At 34.9% G+C, this 17,046-nt stretch overlaps 2 protein-coding genes across 12 annotated transcripts in view; one reads left to right on the top strand and one right to left on the bottom strand.

Moving 5' to 3' along the window:
- The window catches only part of SLK (STE20 like kinase), a 42,422-nt gene extending 39,102 nt beyond the window's left edge, over positions 1–3,320 (top strand). For all 6 annotated transcript variants that reach the window (XM_087932792.1, XM_026704717.2, XM_026704715.2 and 3 more), the window contains one exon: positions 605–3,320. In XM_087932792.1, coding sequence (XP_087788918.1) covers positions 605–751 — 147 coding nt within the window. In that variant the 3' untranslated portion in view covers positions 752–3,320. The remainder of the gene's footprint in view (positions 1–604) is intronic.
- A 2,401-nt stretch (positions 3,321–5,721) lies between these two features.
- COL17A1 (collagen type XVII alpha 1 chain) overlaps positions 5,722–17,046 on the bottom strand; it is a 70,001-nt gene continuing 58,676 nt past the window's right edge. For all 6 annotated transcript variants that reach the window (XM_087932783.1, XM_087932786.1, XM_087932782.1 and 3 more), the window contains 6 exons: positions 15,372–15,524; positions 13,449–13,805; positions 10,732–10,863; positions 10,322–10,384; positions 8,952–9,014; positions 5,722–8,061 (listed from right to left, as the gene is read on the bottom strand). In XM_087932783.1, coding sequence (XP_087788909.1) covers positions 8,012–8,061; positions 8,952–9,014; positions 10,322–10,384; positions 10,732–10,863; positions 13,449–13,805; positions 15,372–15,524 — 818 coding nt within the window. In that variant the 3' untranslated portion in view covers positions 5,722–8,011. The remainder of the gene's footprint in view (positions 8,062–8,951; positions 9,015–10,321; positions 10,385–10,731; positions 10,864–13,448; positions 13,806–15,371; positions 15,525–17,046) is intronic.

Genomic DNA, 17,046 nt, shown 5'->3' with positions numbered 1-17,046 from the left:
CATTTCTTACATAAAACTTATCTTTGTTACACAAATGTAAAGTGTCACACATCATGGAAAGCCCATACAAAGCCCTTGTTAGCAACCCATTTTTTAAGTAGAGAGGTTGCCAGAGGTCTCTTTTATATAATGTCAGAACTTAAGTCCTTTAACAAATTCAGTTGCTCATCAATATTTGATGGTTTTGGTTTGTATGTGGTTATCAGCAGTTCAGACTCCTTCCTTTAGGAATGGTTTGTATAAGTTGCTATGATCATAATTTTTTACCTTTTTATTTTAGTGGTAATTGAACTACAGATTCAGATTAGAATCTTGAGAAAAATAGGGAAAGACTTTGGAAGGGAACTGGGGAGGGTAAGATAGCTTTGCAGATTATGTCTAAATAGGTATTTAAATAATGAAATATTTTAGAGAATATTATGATATTTTGTGTAAATAATAAAACATACATACTTGTGTGTCAAGAAAATCACTAGTGCTTTTTTTCCCCACTTAACTCCTTGATTTAATAAACTGTTGCGTTATTTCAAGATAGTTTTATACAATGCTTCTATAAATCTAGAAAAATCCTAAAGTTATTTGTTTCTCTATGTTTAATCACTAGACATTAGAAGAGGAATTTGCCCGGAAACTTCAAGAACAAGAAGTTTTCTTTAAAATGTCTGGAGAATCTGAATGCCTTAATCCTTCAACTCAAAGCCGGATTTCTAAATTCTACCCAATTCCTAGCCTGCATTCCACAGGATCATAACAGTTGAACCTCTATGAGGTGGCTTTCAGTGTGCTGTTGACATTGACAATTTACCATATTCTGTTTCTGTATGTATACATATACACAACACATACTCTGTCAAACTTCATCCGCTTTCAGCAGAGACAATCAAGAATGTCCGAATATTCCTTCTTTTGCTTTCTTTTGTTTAATTGAAATTAGAAGCACAGAAAGTGATCTCAAAACAGAATATGGTATAATGTGTTTCAGAAATATATGCCTGTTTGAAAACTGATCTAAAAACTATATATTCAATATATTTGCACTGGGAAGAAAGCCTAACCATTGAATGATCATCTGCAGTGTCCCAAGAATTAAATACAGATAATTCTTAGACAAAGTCACTACTGCTAATCCAACCAAATCTTGTTTATGAGGCAACAGCTCTCCAGCCTCATTTTATTCAGTGCCTGAAACAATTAAACATACTACTCTTTTATAAAAGGTTTGTGATTATCACATAGTAAGCTGTTGATAGTGTTTGCTGTTACAGTGACAGTGTTCGTCAAATCCTTAAGGTGAGCATTCCTGCTCAACTGTAAAATGTACAGTTTGTAGTCTCACCCCTCTTCTTTTCAATTTTCTATTTGGCTAGTAATATTCTACAAAATGCATTGAAATTGTAGGATTTATATCTTTTTAAAAGAGGGGAAAAATTAATTTTCATTCCTTCCTTCCCTCAAAGCTCTAAATGACCACATGTAGAATAGGGTTAGATGTTCAGAGCAGCATTATCAGATTTTAATACTGCAAAGTCTTTGACTGCCCTAGTCCTTACAAATTAATGTTTTGATTTCCAGATATGAGTGATCATTTTGTAAAATTTCAGTTTGTACATTGAGCGAAGGATTTAAGTTAAGTACCAAGACAGTTCAATCTGCTACTTCATTTGCTAAGAAGTAAGTAAATGGTTTATTTCTAAAATTCATAGCGCCACTGTAATTTATTTTCTGTTGGGGATGGGAAATATTTCTATCAGCGGGAGATTTATCTGCATTCAGTAAGGCAAGCTTTTCAGAACTGAACCATATCAAAAACTATTGCTTTTGATATGCCAAAATTAAGTTTGTAACATAAACGTCCTCTATAGTCTAATCCTTTAATGGGTAATTTTGGATTGTCATCCAAACATTTTCATATTTTGCTATCATTCATTAAAGGCAAAATTGGTTACCTTTTATACAAAGGAAAGATTTTAAAAAAATACAAACTGCCTTTAAGAAATGTGATCAATACTTTGGCTACTGAATTCAGATGTTGAGTTTGATTTTATTCAGTTGTTCAATTGCTTCAGTATAATAAGTATAGGTTGAAGGTGCATATTTTCAGTTAAATTCTGTTCATCAGAAATAATAGCTAGCCTTAATATCTGATATCTTATTTTATAAATATGTAATGTGCACCAGTTTGTAAATTCCTTTATATGTTATTAGAGTGTTATGTTTTCTGTATTGCATCCTAATTTTTTTTCAGAACTGCATAGATGAAAAAACATCCATCAACTGTTACTATTTTTAAAACTTCACCTTGTGAAACAACTAGTACTGACTGTAACATTAAATTTTCTGTTTAATCAACATATAAGTCTGCTTAAAAACCTAAAATCCATTGACTCCTTCAAGGAATGTTGTATTTCTGTATTCATTTTCCCTATTTGGGTTTATTTTTTTCAATCATTTCAGTCATACATCCGCTTTCTGGAGATAAAACAAACAAGCAACCTGAGTTTGTTCAGAATCAAATAATTGGACAGCATGATTAAAACAGAATTCTGAAATGTACAAATGGAGGCATTTTTTGCTAATCTGAATGGTTTTCCTTTTGTTGTGTGGTGTTTTGTGGAAGTTTCTTAAATACCATCTATATGTTGAACTAGATAATCCACATTTGGATTATATTAATACTGCTGGTATTTTCCCACATTAACGGTTATCTGTGGTGGGACTTTCTTAGGAGATTTATTTCAATATAGTTACCATTTCATGATATAAATTGGGTTTGAGGTCCATTGACCCCTATTATAGTCTTCAGTTAGTATTTCAGATCTTCATTGCCACATGTTTCTTTGACATCATGACAAGAAATATGGATTGGATATCAACTTGGATCCATAGTTTCCTATTCTGATTTGAAAAGTTTTCTGTTTTTCAGTCACAGTGCTGTTATTCTATTGGCACATAATATCAAATTGGCTAAATGATCTAATCAGTGGAAGATGGTTCTTAAGAACAACTCACTAATACCTCAAGAAATATGATAGTTGTTTGACATAATAAAAAGCCTAAAAATTGTTGCCTATGATTCAGTTCTTTCATCTCAACTTCCCTATATATTCCCATTCAGTCATTACTCTGCCCTAAGTTTTGTGAACTCCTTGTGGTAAGGCTAATGCATGATATATAAAAGCCTGTAAAATTAACACAATTTTAGAAATTGAATTAAAGGGCATCAAAGATACTTTTAATAATAAAGAATTCTTTCAGAAAGAAACATCAAGTGCCATATGTCATTATGAATATATTTACATAAAGAAATACTTAGCAAGATATATTCTAATGTGTTCTCATTTTGTTGTATGCTGCCTCGTTGGTTTAAGACAAGTGGTTACATCAGTTGGAGGTAATAACTTGATATTCTGTCTATCAGTAATCATAATTATGTCAGTATATCCCCTTATTCATAAGATAACATGAGATGTTATGGCTGGTACTCTTATATAATAGCTGAAGAATAAATATGCAGAACCCCATTGAAAAGTATAGGTTTGATACAATAGAAAAATGTCATATTCTTCATAGGCCTGTAGCTTTGGTATATCAATCTTTGAGCAAAAAAGAGTTTCTAACACAAAATAGACAAACGATGTGGGTATGTTACTACAAGTGTACTTTTAATTACATCATTAGTTTCATAAATTGATAAAGCATTGATGCTTCCTGTTGAGATTAGTATTGTCAAAGCAACATTTTAAAAAATCATTTTTTAAAACTAATTTCTGTTTTATTGTGCCAAAAGAATAAAATTGAGTTAGCCAGATACTGAAGCTTAACATCATACAGAATAAGCCACCTTTCAATTCAAATCTTGATTTTATTTATATTGTAACTAGTGGAATATATTCATGAATATATTTATTTATATTGTAACTAGTGGAACATATTAATGAATATAGTTCATGAACAGAGGTAATTTGGTGTATTCATGAAGGCATCGGGTTAGAAACTGGGAGTTCTAGTCCTGTTTTAGACACAAATCCAGCCAGGTGACCTTGGGCCAGTCACTCTCAGACCTAAGAAGGAGACTGTGCCAAATATCTTTTGAAAAACCTGATAAGAAAACTGCAGGGATTAATACAGGAAGTTGACAGAATTCAACACTGACTCAAAGACACACACATACATTAGTATTCAGTGTTGAATACAGGTTTGAATTCAATAGGGTGATAATCAGCTGTGATAAATATAAAAATCTGTCTGCATAGAAAAGAATCAGATAGGAGACACTTGAAATACTGGCTTGGGAGCAGGTCTTGGGAGAAGAATCAAGAAGTAGTAATGGACCTGTCACCTGCAATTGAATATGAGTAAGCAGTATAACAAAGTGCTAAAATGCTTATCCTATCTTGGACTGAATATACAGAAGGATTTCATCCAGGTCATAAAGACTAATTGTTCCATTGTATATTATACTAGTCAGTTCATATTTAGAATATTATCCCATTTGTGGGCATCTTACTCTAGGAGAGATGAGAGCAGCTAGAACAAAATTGCTACTAGGGTACTAGGAATTGTCTGATTGGGTCAATTAGGAAGAATTTCTCATCAATAAAATCCACTAATAGTAGAACAATCTGCCAATAACAGCAAGAAGTTATGCTGACTTGGAGTTGGCTAGCCACGTATTAGGGGAATTAATCAGATTCTGGCATTGTGTAAAGGGGTGGTGTGGATGTCATAGTGAAATCCCTCCCTGTTCATAGTTTCTGTGTCTCAATGATGAGTTGTCAGTTTTGCCTAAGAATGATAGAATACCTCTCAGTTCAATCATAGGTATAGGGAGAAAAACCTCGTATGTGCCACTATGCATTCCCAGGGAACAAGTTGGAGTAGAAGTACCATACGTAATAAACTATACAGTTATTAAGTTCTTGCTGTGTTTTTGCTTGTTACATATTCTAAGGATGCTGTCCAATCATGAGACCTCAGAGGCAACTAGCTTTTTCTTTTTGATGTTTGAACAATAATCAGATACTCTGTTCTTTTGATCATTTCTTTTCAGTTAGCCCTTTCTAAAGATAGCGATAAGGAAAATCATAAAGAAGCCTCACCATGAGGTTTTGATGCTCAGAGATGTATCAAAAAAAAGTATAACCAGCACTTGAGTTGGTCTAAGAATACATTTTCTATTGCTGCCCTCTAAAGCTGCTAGATGATCCTCAGAAGACATTGCTACTCCATACCCAGATGATAATGATTTAAAAAATAGTAATTTTAATGATTTACACATGTAAAAGATAAATATGAAATTATATAGAGTGATTTTTTATTAAAAAAAGTAATAAAGTGCAAGTAGAAAAAAGATTAAAGAAGTAAATCTTGATCTTTATAACAGCTAAACATTATCTCTCTTCCCTCTTTAAAATTATAAAATGGTTCTTTCCCCCCATATTCAACCCTTTTTGATCAGCAAATCCATAAATCATCAGTTCGGATAATAATGATTTCCAATATTGTGACAGTGAATATCTCAGCTTCAAACTCTACTGAAAAATGTTTGTTCCTGATCAATTAGTACTAATTAATTGTTTACTCAGGTAGATATAGCTGGTTAATTGTGGAATACATTAATTAAATGTCAATTAGATCAGTTAAAATGTAAATTAAAGTCAATCCAATTTTGTTCCCTTTTGTGATTGTACCCTACTGGATTTTGAGAGAAAACACACTACAGAATCTTAAAGTAACTTTATTTTTTAAAAAAACCTTTCATTTACAAATGACAATTGAATTAAATGGACACCGCTACTATGGCAAAATGCTCAATGGATTCTCATTTCAAAATCAAACAACTCCCGCACCTGGATTTTAGTTATTCATATTATGCTGAACAAAAACCAGTACTTCAATTAAAAAAGAAGTTGGAATTCATTTCCCATGATAATAAGTTCAGAAAAATATTTAATACACTTAAAAGATTTGTGCTTAAGTGTAGGCTAGTTTCAGAAATGGGCAGCCTGCTAATCCAAATGTTAACTGCAAATATGGTTTGCCGGTTGTCAAGGCAAACTGCTAAATATGGCCTCCAGTCCTTTTTAAAAGGAGAAATGCCTGGTTTGAGGCAAAAAAAAAAAAAGATAAATCACAGTTCTTGATTTCATCTTGTGTGTTTTGTTGGATAAATAAATTCATCTTTGCCCAATCTAATGCCTTCCAAATATACTAAATTTTCATTCATGCAGCTTCAAGAATTGGAGATTGGTCATCGTATGTAGAGAACTGGAGATTAGTCACTTGACTACTTGCAATCTATAAACTGGCAATCTAGCATTGGTGTTAATAATCTACGTCTATATCCTTTCGTTACCAACCACAAAATGATTATTAAGAGTTGGCAATGACTTGATGTCACATAAGCAATAGAACATCAGGGTTAGTTCATGTAGCAAATAAGAGAAAATGGAGGATGAACTATAACTATTCATAGTATCAAAATGTCAGCTATCATTTCAGGATTTAAAGTATAAAAGATTACAGTGTGAGTCAAATAACTTGGAAAGATATGTGTATGTATGTGTGTGCACATGCTTCTAGATAGATTGAGATGATAGAGAAAGAGGGACAAGCAGACAGTATATCATCATTTGCTTATAGGCTTAGGAAAGCTTGATTTCATTTCTATAATACTGCAATACATTACATTTTCATTTTGCAAACATTTATCAAGACATGCACAGAATTGCATAGTACTGTACCATTTATTGAACGTGCATAATTATGTCTGATTTAACTGTTGATACCAATTTTTGCAAATACTGCTACAATGCATTTGATGGGATCAGAGAATTTAGACATTACAAAATAACATTGTCAAGTTGACAGATATGAAGCCATATGAAAATAAATTTTATTGATATGTTTATTTCCTTTACCTATTTTGTGCATATAATTCTATGATGAAATTAATTGGGGTTGTATATGCTTATTGAAAAAGCTTGAAAGGTGTTCATTGGAAAGGTAGAAGTATTTTTAAGTAAGATTACTCCATTTTGAAGAACATGTACTAAACTCAATATGAAATAGTACTACCGTAGTTACTATTACAAGAGCCAGTTTGATGTTGTGGTTAAAGGTACCAGACTGGAAATCGAGAAACTAGATTACTCATTCTCAGCCATAGGGAGAAGGCAATAGAATGTTGCCAAGAAAACTGCTAGGACATATCCATGTAGTTTCCAGGAGTCCTGACTGACTTGAAAGCACCAAAACAAGTCAATAGTTAGCTTACAAACTTTCCTCCTAACTACATCAGAACAACACATTAATTTTAGTAAAAACCAAAGGCTAGAGTATAAACAAGATCTAATGGGAAAGCTTGATATTAAAAGGGCATTTCATGTTATAAAAATCCATAGCAAACTTTTTGTATCAGTTCTAACAAAAATGCTTAAATATCAATAATTCCAAGATTCTTCACAGTGCAATTAACAGGGTTTGAAAGAATGGATAAATATATAAAGTATAATTTATGTTGTATATATCATGCTGGAAATATTTTGATTTTAGCCCCTGTCTTAAATGCAGCACTGTTAGATACATCTCCTGCTAGATAAAGTACACAACTTTAATAATTTCATTCATTTTCAAAATGAAAATTATTTTTTAAAAAATGTTTCAAAAATTATATGAAAATGTTCTAGTATTTATCTGAAGGAATTCAGATGTTTCTGGATAGTAAGATGAATTGGGCAGGCTCTGCAGATATTAAATCCTCATATTTCAATGAAAGATCTTCTAATTAACAGAATTATAACAAGTGATTAATTACAAACCTATGAAAGCCATCCAGAATCTAGACATAAGAGAACATGTTAGCAAAATAATTCCCCAAATACCAAGTCTTTGTCGTAGATTGATGTTTCTTTAGTGAAAGTCAATAGCCATTGGTGTTGCATCTCTTTTGGCATTAAAAAAAAACCCAACAATTTTGGGGATAAACTGTGCCCTAATTTGTGTTCTTAGTTTAGGCTCTTGTACTTTGTCTTCTCCTTCGACCACTATACATTGATTCACCTGATGGAGACAGAAGGAGCAAAAGAATTAATTTATAAAAATCCAAAGTGGAGTTATTGTCAGGGGTGGGATACAAATATTTTTACTACTAGTTCTGTGGCTGTGACTGGGTGGGCATGGCTTTTTTTTTTTTTTGTGCAGCACCCACCCCCCTGCTCCATTATGTTTTTGGCCTCCTAGGCCTCGGAAGCCTCCAAGGGGGATGTTTTTGCTCCCAGGAGGCTTCCCTGAGGCCCAGGAAGGCAAAAAACAGAGAGCGGGGGGGCAGCTCAGCAACCCCTTGTGCGCCCCTTTGTGCCTCCTGGGCCTCAGGGAAGCCTCCTGAGGGAAGCAGTAAGACAGCAAGCGGGATCCCGGCACAACTGATTGTTGGAACAGCTGATCGTTGGGAGAGGGAAAGCTGGTTTTTTTACTACCGGTTTGGCCAAACAGGAGCACTTTTTACGACCGGTTCACTCAAACCAGGCCGAACCAGTAGAATCCCACCACTGGTTATTGTCCTGCCATGTAAAAGTGACTCTGCTATTAACCACAATGGTGAAAAGAGGAAACATGATATCATGTCAAATACCCCACCCATGTAAATTTCCATCCTAACAGACCCAAGAATGTAAATCATGAGGTTTGGGTTGTGATGTCATATGTTTTGTCATCACATTTGCCACCCCCTCCTTACAAATGCTTATGCTAATCTGATTTTCCCTACTATTTGAATTTAATATATGCAGGGGATTTATAGTATCATAGTTATTGCCTATATTGTAGATCTCTGAAAGTTATGAAAGGAATTTCTCACACAAAGTTAACAGTTCAGAGATTATAAATCACAGTTATGATTAAAACTTTTTGATCATGGATTTACATTGTGCTTCTCTATTTACAGATTATACCTTTTTCACCTTTTGGCCCTCTTGGTCCTTGGGGGCCTGGTGGGCCCATTGATCCAGTATCACCTAAAAGAATAACAGAGAAAAAAATCAAATAACATAATCAATCCAGGGACCTAAACTGGGACATTTGACACAAGTTTAAAAATACCTTTGTTAAACCATTTAACAAATTCAAAGGTGAACCGATCATAGGTCTTCCAATTCCTTGTTCCAAGACAACTCCCAGCCATTTTCTTACAAAGGTATCAAGAAAACTGGGAAATGTTTCACATGCTTCCCTTTATGCCTCCAAACTTTTCAGCAGTTTTCAATTATGCAAATGATAAATTACTTTATGCATGAGATTGTCAGCATTTCCTTATTAATAATACTTGCCTAACTATGAACAGCCAGAATGAACCAATTTTTAGTGTTAGTAAGTGACATTTAAACAAAATTAAATACAGGAGAAAATGCTTTCATATTTGTATGGAACAGGGGTGTTAAACCCACGGGCCAGATGCATGCGTGCAGGCCACGACCACCCAGCTCTGCAAAAGCAAAAAACATCACACTATGTCACGTGACATCACATGACACAATCGAGTTTGATACTTGTGGTGTAGAAGTTGCTTTATTTTTGATGTATGTGGTTTTCGTTTCATATTTTTAGTATAAGAAAGAGAACATAAGTGAAGGCCTTTATGGTCATACTGGGAGTATCTGCAAATTCAACTGAGTTTAATATGCATGCTAAACTGAAATAAATGTTACAATTTTCTCTAAGGGTTAGGGTTAGGGTCAAAAGTCAATGTGTGCCAACAGAATTGAGGTCCAAAAGGCCTTCTAAGGAACAAACACAAAGTACTGACACTCTCAGGGAAACTCTTAGGTTTACAGAAGAAAAAAACACCCTTATTTTTTTTAATCCATAGGCTTCCCTCATCAATCCTAATGACAGCAGAGCATGCTGAGCAGACTATGAAGCACATATGGAAAACAAAAACCAGCAAAAGTTGAAGGATCATATAGAGTGAAACATCTAGAAAAACATATGATTAAGTGGGTTTAAATCCTGAATAGGAACATTCCAGTTACAAAGCATTTTGTTCTAGATCTCCATTTACAGTTAAAAGCAAAATATAGTCTTTCAGAAAAATTCCTTTCAATATGGTAAAAAAAGAAAAGATTACATGTCAAACTAGATGAGTCATTTATCCAACTCTTTTGGATTGCTTCCAGACAGTAAGTCCTAGCGGTATCGATTAAAAAAACAGATTGTCAGTCTAACCTGATTTTCCAACCTGTCAGTTTATTGGAATGGTGCAGCATCATTGCACATGAAAGTCAACCTTGTTTCTTAGAGATTGCTATTGAGGCATCTAAATTACCTTTAGGTCCTGGGTATCCCATCGGTCCTTGTGGTCCAGGTGGGCCTGGAATGGTTCCATGAGCTGTAGGAAAAAAAAAATCAAAACCAGCATTTCTATATATACTGCTTATAAATGTAAAATAAGTGCTATTTATGCAAGTATTTCAGAAACAAATGAACTAGTTTTATTATGAGTTAAGTGCCATTAGCCCTTTCAGGCAAGGATCTTTGATATACCGAATCAAAATAAGCTATTCAAGTTTTCTTTGATACTGTTTCATATATTGTTTTTAAAAGGGCCCAGAGATCAAATTTATAACAAACTTTTACTTCTACCATCACAGTTATGCTACTCTAGGTATATGGATATTGATATAGATAAAAGAAACAGAAATAGGAAATGGTATATAAAGTAAGATCATTAGTTACCTTTGAAGAAATCCATGAGGTCTGCTGTGATGTTGCCATAGGATGCAAACACTTTGCTAATACCAGGGGGCCCAGGAGGTCCAGGTGGGCCTTGTGTATGATAAGTGAAAATGTCTTGAAGAAGGCCTCGGCCTGGAAAATAAATTTGTTTTTTCAATTATTATTATTATTCATTAATTTGTATGCTGCCCATTCATGTACGTCCAGGTTGCTGATAAAAAATATATACCATAGAATTTTAAACCACAGTAAGGCAGAATGGAAAAAAAACTTTAAAATGCTAAAACAGCTTGAGGATAGAAACAAACGTTAAACGTTGAAGACCTAACATTCAGGATGGGCTATACAGATGTAGATAATTCTGCAGAAGATTTGGGCCCAAGATACAAAAGGCTTGTACACTAAAGTGAATTGGACCAGGGAATAAAAATGGCAATGAATGAGGCTGTTTTAATAGAGGGATCCTTGAAATACCACTTAACCAACTGTGCTGATTCACACCCAAATTTGTAACACATCTAGTCTTGTAAAGAAAGATAAAATTAATGAAAGAATTGCATTCATCTCTTGGTCATAATTTTAAGTGCTATTATAAGAGGCTGCACTAAAGTCTCACAGAAAACACACATAGGTGAGTTAAAATTTACCAAAACATTCAATGTGAGGTTGAATCATTGCTCCACATGCATGAACGATAAGAGCTGCAGTGGCGCAGTGGTTAGAGTGCAGTACTGCAGGCTACTTCTGCTGACTGCCGGCTGACTGCAATTTGGCAGATCGAATCTCATCAGGCTCAAAGTTGACTCAGACTTCCATCCTTCCAAGGTGGGCAAAATGAGAACGCAGATTGTTGGGGGAAATATGTTGACTCTGTAAACCGCTTAGAGAGGGCTTAAAAGCATAAGAGCTATTGCTATGACTGATTGATTGATACACACACACACAGAGACACACACACAAACAAACAAAATGTAAAGTCTTAATGCAAGGCTTGGGTTGCCAAAATTGAGTTTCCAAAACAATTGTAAGAAGTACATAGATTACATAAATTGTTGCTGTTATAAACCTAGAGCCAATAATTTAGAATTCTGGTCCTTTGACAGTATCCATAAAAGTGAAACAATCTATTCCAATTTTTGAAATTCTGTAATGCTTTTTGTTTTTGTTTTGTTTTCTGAAAACTTGATAATTAACTCAAGCATTATCTTAGAACTAGGCTAAGGATCCACATGCATAACTGCAATTCTTTCACAAATTACTTACAGTTTTGGAAATGATAATAGACATAAAAAATTCTGCAACATTCTCCCACAAAGTCCACAATTTAGATCCTACACAATAAATTTTGCCCTACCCTACTACTATATTAAGATTTAAAATCTATGCCTGTTTAATTGTAAGAAACAATATTTTCTTCCACTGTTGGACTTGGTCAATGTTAGGTCTTGGTTTTAATTTCTTGAGGCACTTATTGCTATATTCTCAATATTTTAGCCTTTTGTAGGCTCTATTGAAAAACAATTTATTGTGTGCTGACTCTTGAAAAAAACTTGTTTTTCTAATCTAATCACCCAAATCTGCCCTCCTTTGCAGAATTATTTTTAACCGAGGTTAAGCAAATAATTAGGACAGGGTTCCCAAACCCCCAGGCCACAGCCTATTTGGAACAGGGCCATTCAAGTGGCACACTGTGTGCATATGCATGTGCACTGGCCTGCCACTTGTGCAAGTGGAGCTGCGTATGCGCACCAACCCACTGCTCATATGGCCCGGTTCCCCTCTCCCTCCCCCAGCCAGGCCACCAAGCCATATAGGTTGAGGACCACTGACTTAGGGAATTAAGTATGGGCAAGTACAGTACTGAAAACAATCTTAGGCGTAGTTGTGAGCATATACTTCTATGGGCTACTGATCCTGCTTTATACCTTCATTGCATTGGTTTTACTGCCATTCAGAAATGGAATATGTGCTGAGCATTTTCCAAAAATGCTTTCTATGAAATCAGAGATGGATAACATTTGAAGGGGATGAGTAGCCACAATTAAGCATCCCAATGAAGAAAGCCATTTGGTGTTTCTGTGACATCATTTGCAAGGAGTATGGCCAAATATTTCCAGTCCTATTTTAGGTGTGTCAGGCCTCCCAAATGTAAACTAGTCCTGTTCCCATCTTTAAAAATCATATCTGAAAGGCCAAAATCATGTTGCTAAAATCCAGCTGTTCAACACCAACCATTTATATAGTATAAACTCTGAGTGCTGGGGAATTGCTAAAGGAGTGCTGAGGGGTGGGAGCTCCATACAGCCATAGGCTACTGATCCTGAATTAAATATTCAGGGTGGCATGGATTTTTTTAAGGCCAATATTTAGTGCAGCAATAACAGGCCTATGAGCCGCATTGATTTGCAGCCCCAGTTCATACCTTCAGGTGCGAGTATTTTTAGCAGACCCCCTGCTGGACAAAATGGTTAACTAATCTGCAAGGTTCAACACACACACACACGCACACACACACACACACTTTAATCCTCCAAACTTTACAAAAGGACAACAAAAAATGAAAATTTTGGGATCACTATGCTATTTCTGAGTCCACAGCCAAAAACATTGCCTATCAATAATTCAATGAGCTTTAGTTATTAATCTTTATTATGTTTAAAACTAATCTATTTCCCCAAGATTGGCACAGATGAAATATGAATATACAGTGTACTTACTCTGTATGTTTTCAGAGACTCTGAATGCCAATTCATTGTAATCCAGTGACCCATCATAGGATCTCATATAAGATCCTTTTGCACCTATTAAACTCATTTGTGATCCTTCTCTTCCAATTGTTCCAGCATAGGATTCCTCTTCACGTAATCCATCATTGCTTCTGAATAAATTGCTGCTTGATCCTCCTGCGGCTAATGATGCATCATACGACAAGCCAGAACTTGCAGACCTGCCATATGTTCCTTCTGAATTTACAGAGCTTCTATAATTTTCAGCCCTAAAGCTGCCATCTTCTCTTGGTCCAGGTGGTCCTGGAGGTCCTGGTGGTCCTCTGATGAAGCTACGTACATCATCACCTACAGATCATATGGTGCATATTAGGACTACTTCAATTAACATAGATTCTGTTGGTCTATATGGTTTTGCAGAATTGAAAAGAGAAGCTGGACATATAACAACAATAATAAAAATCTACAGCGGTAGCAGGAGATTAGAAGTGAAATAATCTACTGTATGCAATAGATTGCTTATTCTGTAGTGATGGAAAATTGTACTGAGATATTCTGAATTGTCCACAAAACATCTGGAAAATCCTAGATAATTGGGTAACTTCAGATGAATAAGGCATCCTTTCTCCTAACCTCTTTGTGGCTCTTCTAAACAATACTAGATTGGGGGGGCAGGGGGGGGGCTTCCATATCTTGGAGGGAACCTCTTTCCAGAAGGCAGTTGCTGCTATAGAGAAGGCCTGCTTCCAGGGTCCTAACAGATGATATTGGAGCGCAACAGTCCCTGCAAGATTGAAGGTGTTATGAGAAACAGGCAGTCCCTCAAGTAATCACGCCCTATACCAGGCAATATTTATAATCTCTGCTGAGAAGACCATGAATCTGAGACTAAAGTGGAATTATTGTTCATTTTCTCTATCAGAGCAGTACATACCATTTGTATTGGAATGATGTTGAAAATTAAAATCAAGAAGAAAGGATACCTCTATCATCAAGATCAAGAACCATTATGGCTGTTTAAAGTGTTGATACTTCAACAGTTCAAAACATAAAACTACTTTTTGTGTGTTCTTTTTTTCCTTCATTACTCTAGAAATACTCTCAAGGACTTCTCAGATGAAAATAGTAGAGGATTCTTATTCTTATTGTATGAGACAGCTGAAAAACCATTCCATATGGTGAAATTAACAATATTTTCTACCTCTGGTCATGCAGAATATATGTCCCTTTGTATGTATGTATGAATTTACATTGCTGTACAATTGCATTGATGTTAAAATGTACTTTTTTATCTTAAAAGATAACATATGAGCCATGGTGGCGCAATGATTAGAGTGCAGTACTGGAGGCTATTTCTGCTGACTGCCAGCTGACTGCAATTTGGCAGTTCAAATCTCACAAGGTTGACTCAGCCTTTCATTCTTCCAAGGTGGGTAAAATGAGGACCCAAATTGTTGGGGGCAATATGCTGACCCTGTAAACTGCTTAGAGCGGGCTGTAAAGCACTATAAAGCGGTATATAAGTCTAAGTGCTATTGCTATATAAATAAGGACATGAATAAATATTAATTAAATCCATGTTTTAAACAACTTGATTAAACACAGAGTAATCCAAGTTTCTTAGTTTTCTTTGAAAAATAAACTCCAGGGCATCTGCAATTAATTTTTGAACCTTATGTTCTTCAGTATGTTAATTTGACATTTTATGTGCATTGGTTATTCCTTTAATGTTCTCTTGAAGGTCACAAAGATAAAGTTTTAATAACTAAATTTAGGATCAATGCAATTGCCACATAAGAACGTGATTTGAAACCCAAAGAATTCTGAGTTCAGTCAGATCATAAATCAGGATGAAGTCCATATCTTGAATTTTCAAGTGGAGCAAATAAAACTATAGAAGGAGTATATGTTTACTTGTAAGGTATTGGATCAATTCACTCCTGAACTGGTCAGTCCAAACTCCATCCTCAAGAGAGATAAGGCCAGTTCCTGAAAATCCAGGTGGTCCTGGGGGACCTCGGGGGCCTGGGGGCCCAGGGGGTCCAGCACCCAGGGAATATCCCATACCTTGAAGAGAAAAGAATAAACCATTTAATTTAAAAAGAATCATCTTATTTTTCACAAGAGTTAGGATGAAGTTTATTTAAGACTAACAATTAAAGCTTTAAATTTAGCTCCATTTTGTGTTTCTGCTTCTCTTTCCCATGTTATGTTATGTACTCTAAAACTACAGTCATAAAGACACTTTCTCTAAAGTAAATTCCACTGGACTCTGTGGAATTTATTATATACAGTGGTACCTCAATACTCTTTGTTAATTGGTTCTGGGAGGCATGATGAGTACCAAACAAATTTTCCCATAAGTAATAATGTGAATAAATTTAATGTGTTCCCAAACCAAAGACAACACACATTTTAAGGCAATATGTAAAATGATAGGGTGGTATATCATTACATCAGAAAACTAAAAATTAATAAAAATATTTAGATTAAATAAAACAAAAACTTCACTTTACCTGTAATGATGAGGAAAAAAAAGCACAAAAAGACACAAAATGGGCACAGAAGCAAAGATAAGGGCAAGAGCTATTGTGTGGCTAACACATCACCCTTTGTTTCATCCGGAAAAGGTAGCAAATCATGAGGCAACCAACATGGACAAGCTTTAGCTTGTGTGTTCAGTATCAAACAAATGACAAGCACCGGGACAATATGTTCGTGTTAAAATAGTTGAGTATCCAATGAGTTTCAAAGCAACTGAATACTGAGATACCATAGTACTATGACATCAATCATATTCTGGATTATGCCCTACTGAACTCAATGAATTTACTTCTGAGTAGGCAAATATACCACGTTCTTTCAAACTTATTGCCTTAATTTTAATCAGATATTAGACAGGGATTTCTTCACAATAATGTTATCAGAAAGTAATTTTCTTATAAATATTTGCTAAAATGGTATTGAGAACAATTTTGATGTAGTGGGTAAGGCACTGGAAGACAGTGAGTTCTAGACATGAAACAGCTCATGATCTTGGGCCAGTCATTCTTTCTGAGTTCCAGGAAGTAGGCAATGGCAAACTACTTCTGAAATAGTGCCTAGAAAATTGGAGGGACTAGTCCAGACAGTTTCTAGGTGTCAAAAACTGACTTTTGAAAGCACATACACAAAAGGCATTATTGTTTTCTTACACAGTATCACAGCATTTTCAATACTAATTTCATTGTTTTAAATTATCTTAAGTTTTGGAGGTGGTAAGAAAGATCAAGGTGGTTCTACTAGTTCCATCTAAGCACAATTTCTAGAAAAATAAATAAATTATCACTTGAAATAATGATAACATGAAATATTATTGTACATCAGGACAGTCATAAATATTCTTAGAAAGGTAGATCTGCTGTCTTCAGATTTTCCTCTTCAGAAGCCTTATATCATATCATCTAAATCCAGCATTTTTCAAATTTGATAACTTTTAAGATGGGTAGACTTCAGCTTCCAGAATCCTCTCAGCAAATTTTAATTCTTTCTCTTTTAATTCTTTTGCATCAGAGGTACTGATCTGACGGACCACAATAAACCTGAGAAT

Source organism: Pseudonaja textilis, chromosome 4 (assembly GCF_049901715.1).
Source record: "Pseudonaja textilis isolate UNSWEBS1 chromosome 4, rPseTex1.2, whole genome shotgun sequence".
NCBI lineage: Eukaryota > Metazoa > Chordata > Lepidosauria > Squamata > Elapidae > Pseudonaja > Pseudonaja textilis.
This window is presented reverse-complemented; position numbering and strand designations above follow the sequence as displayed.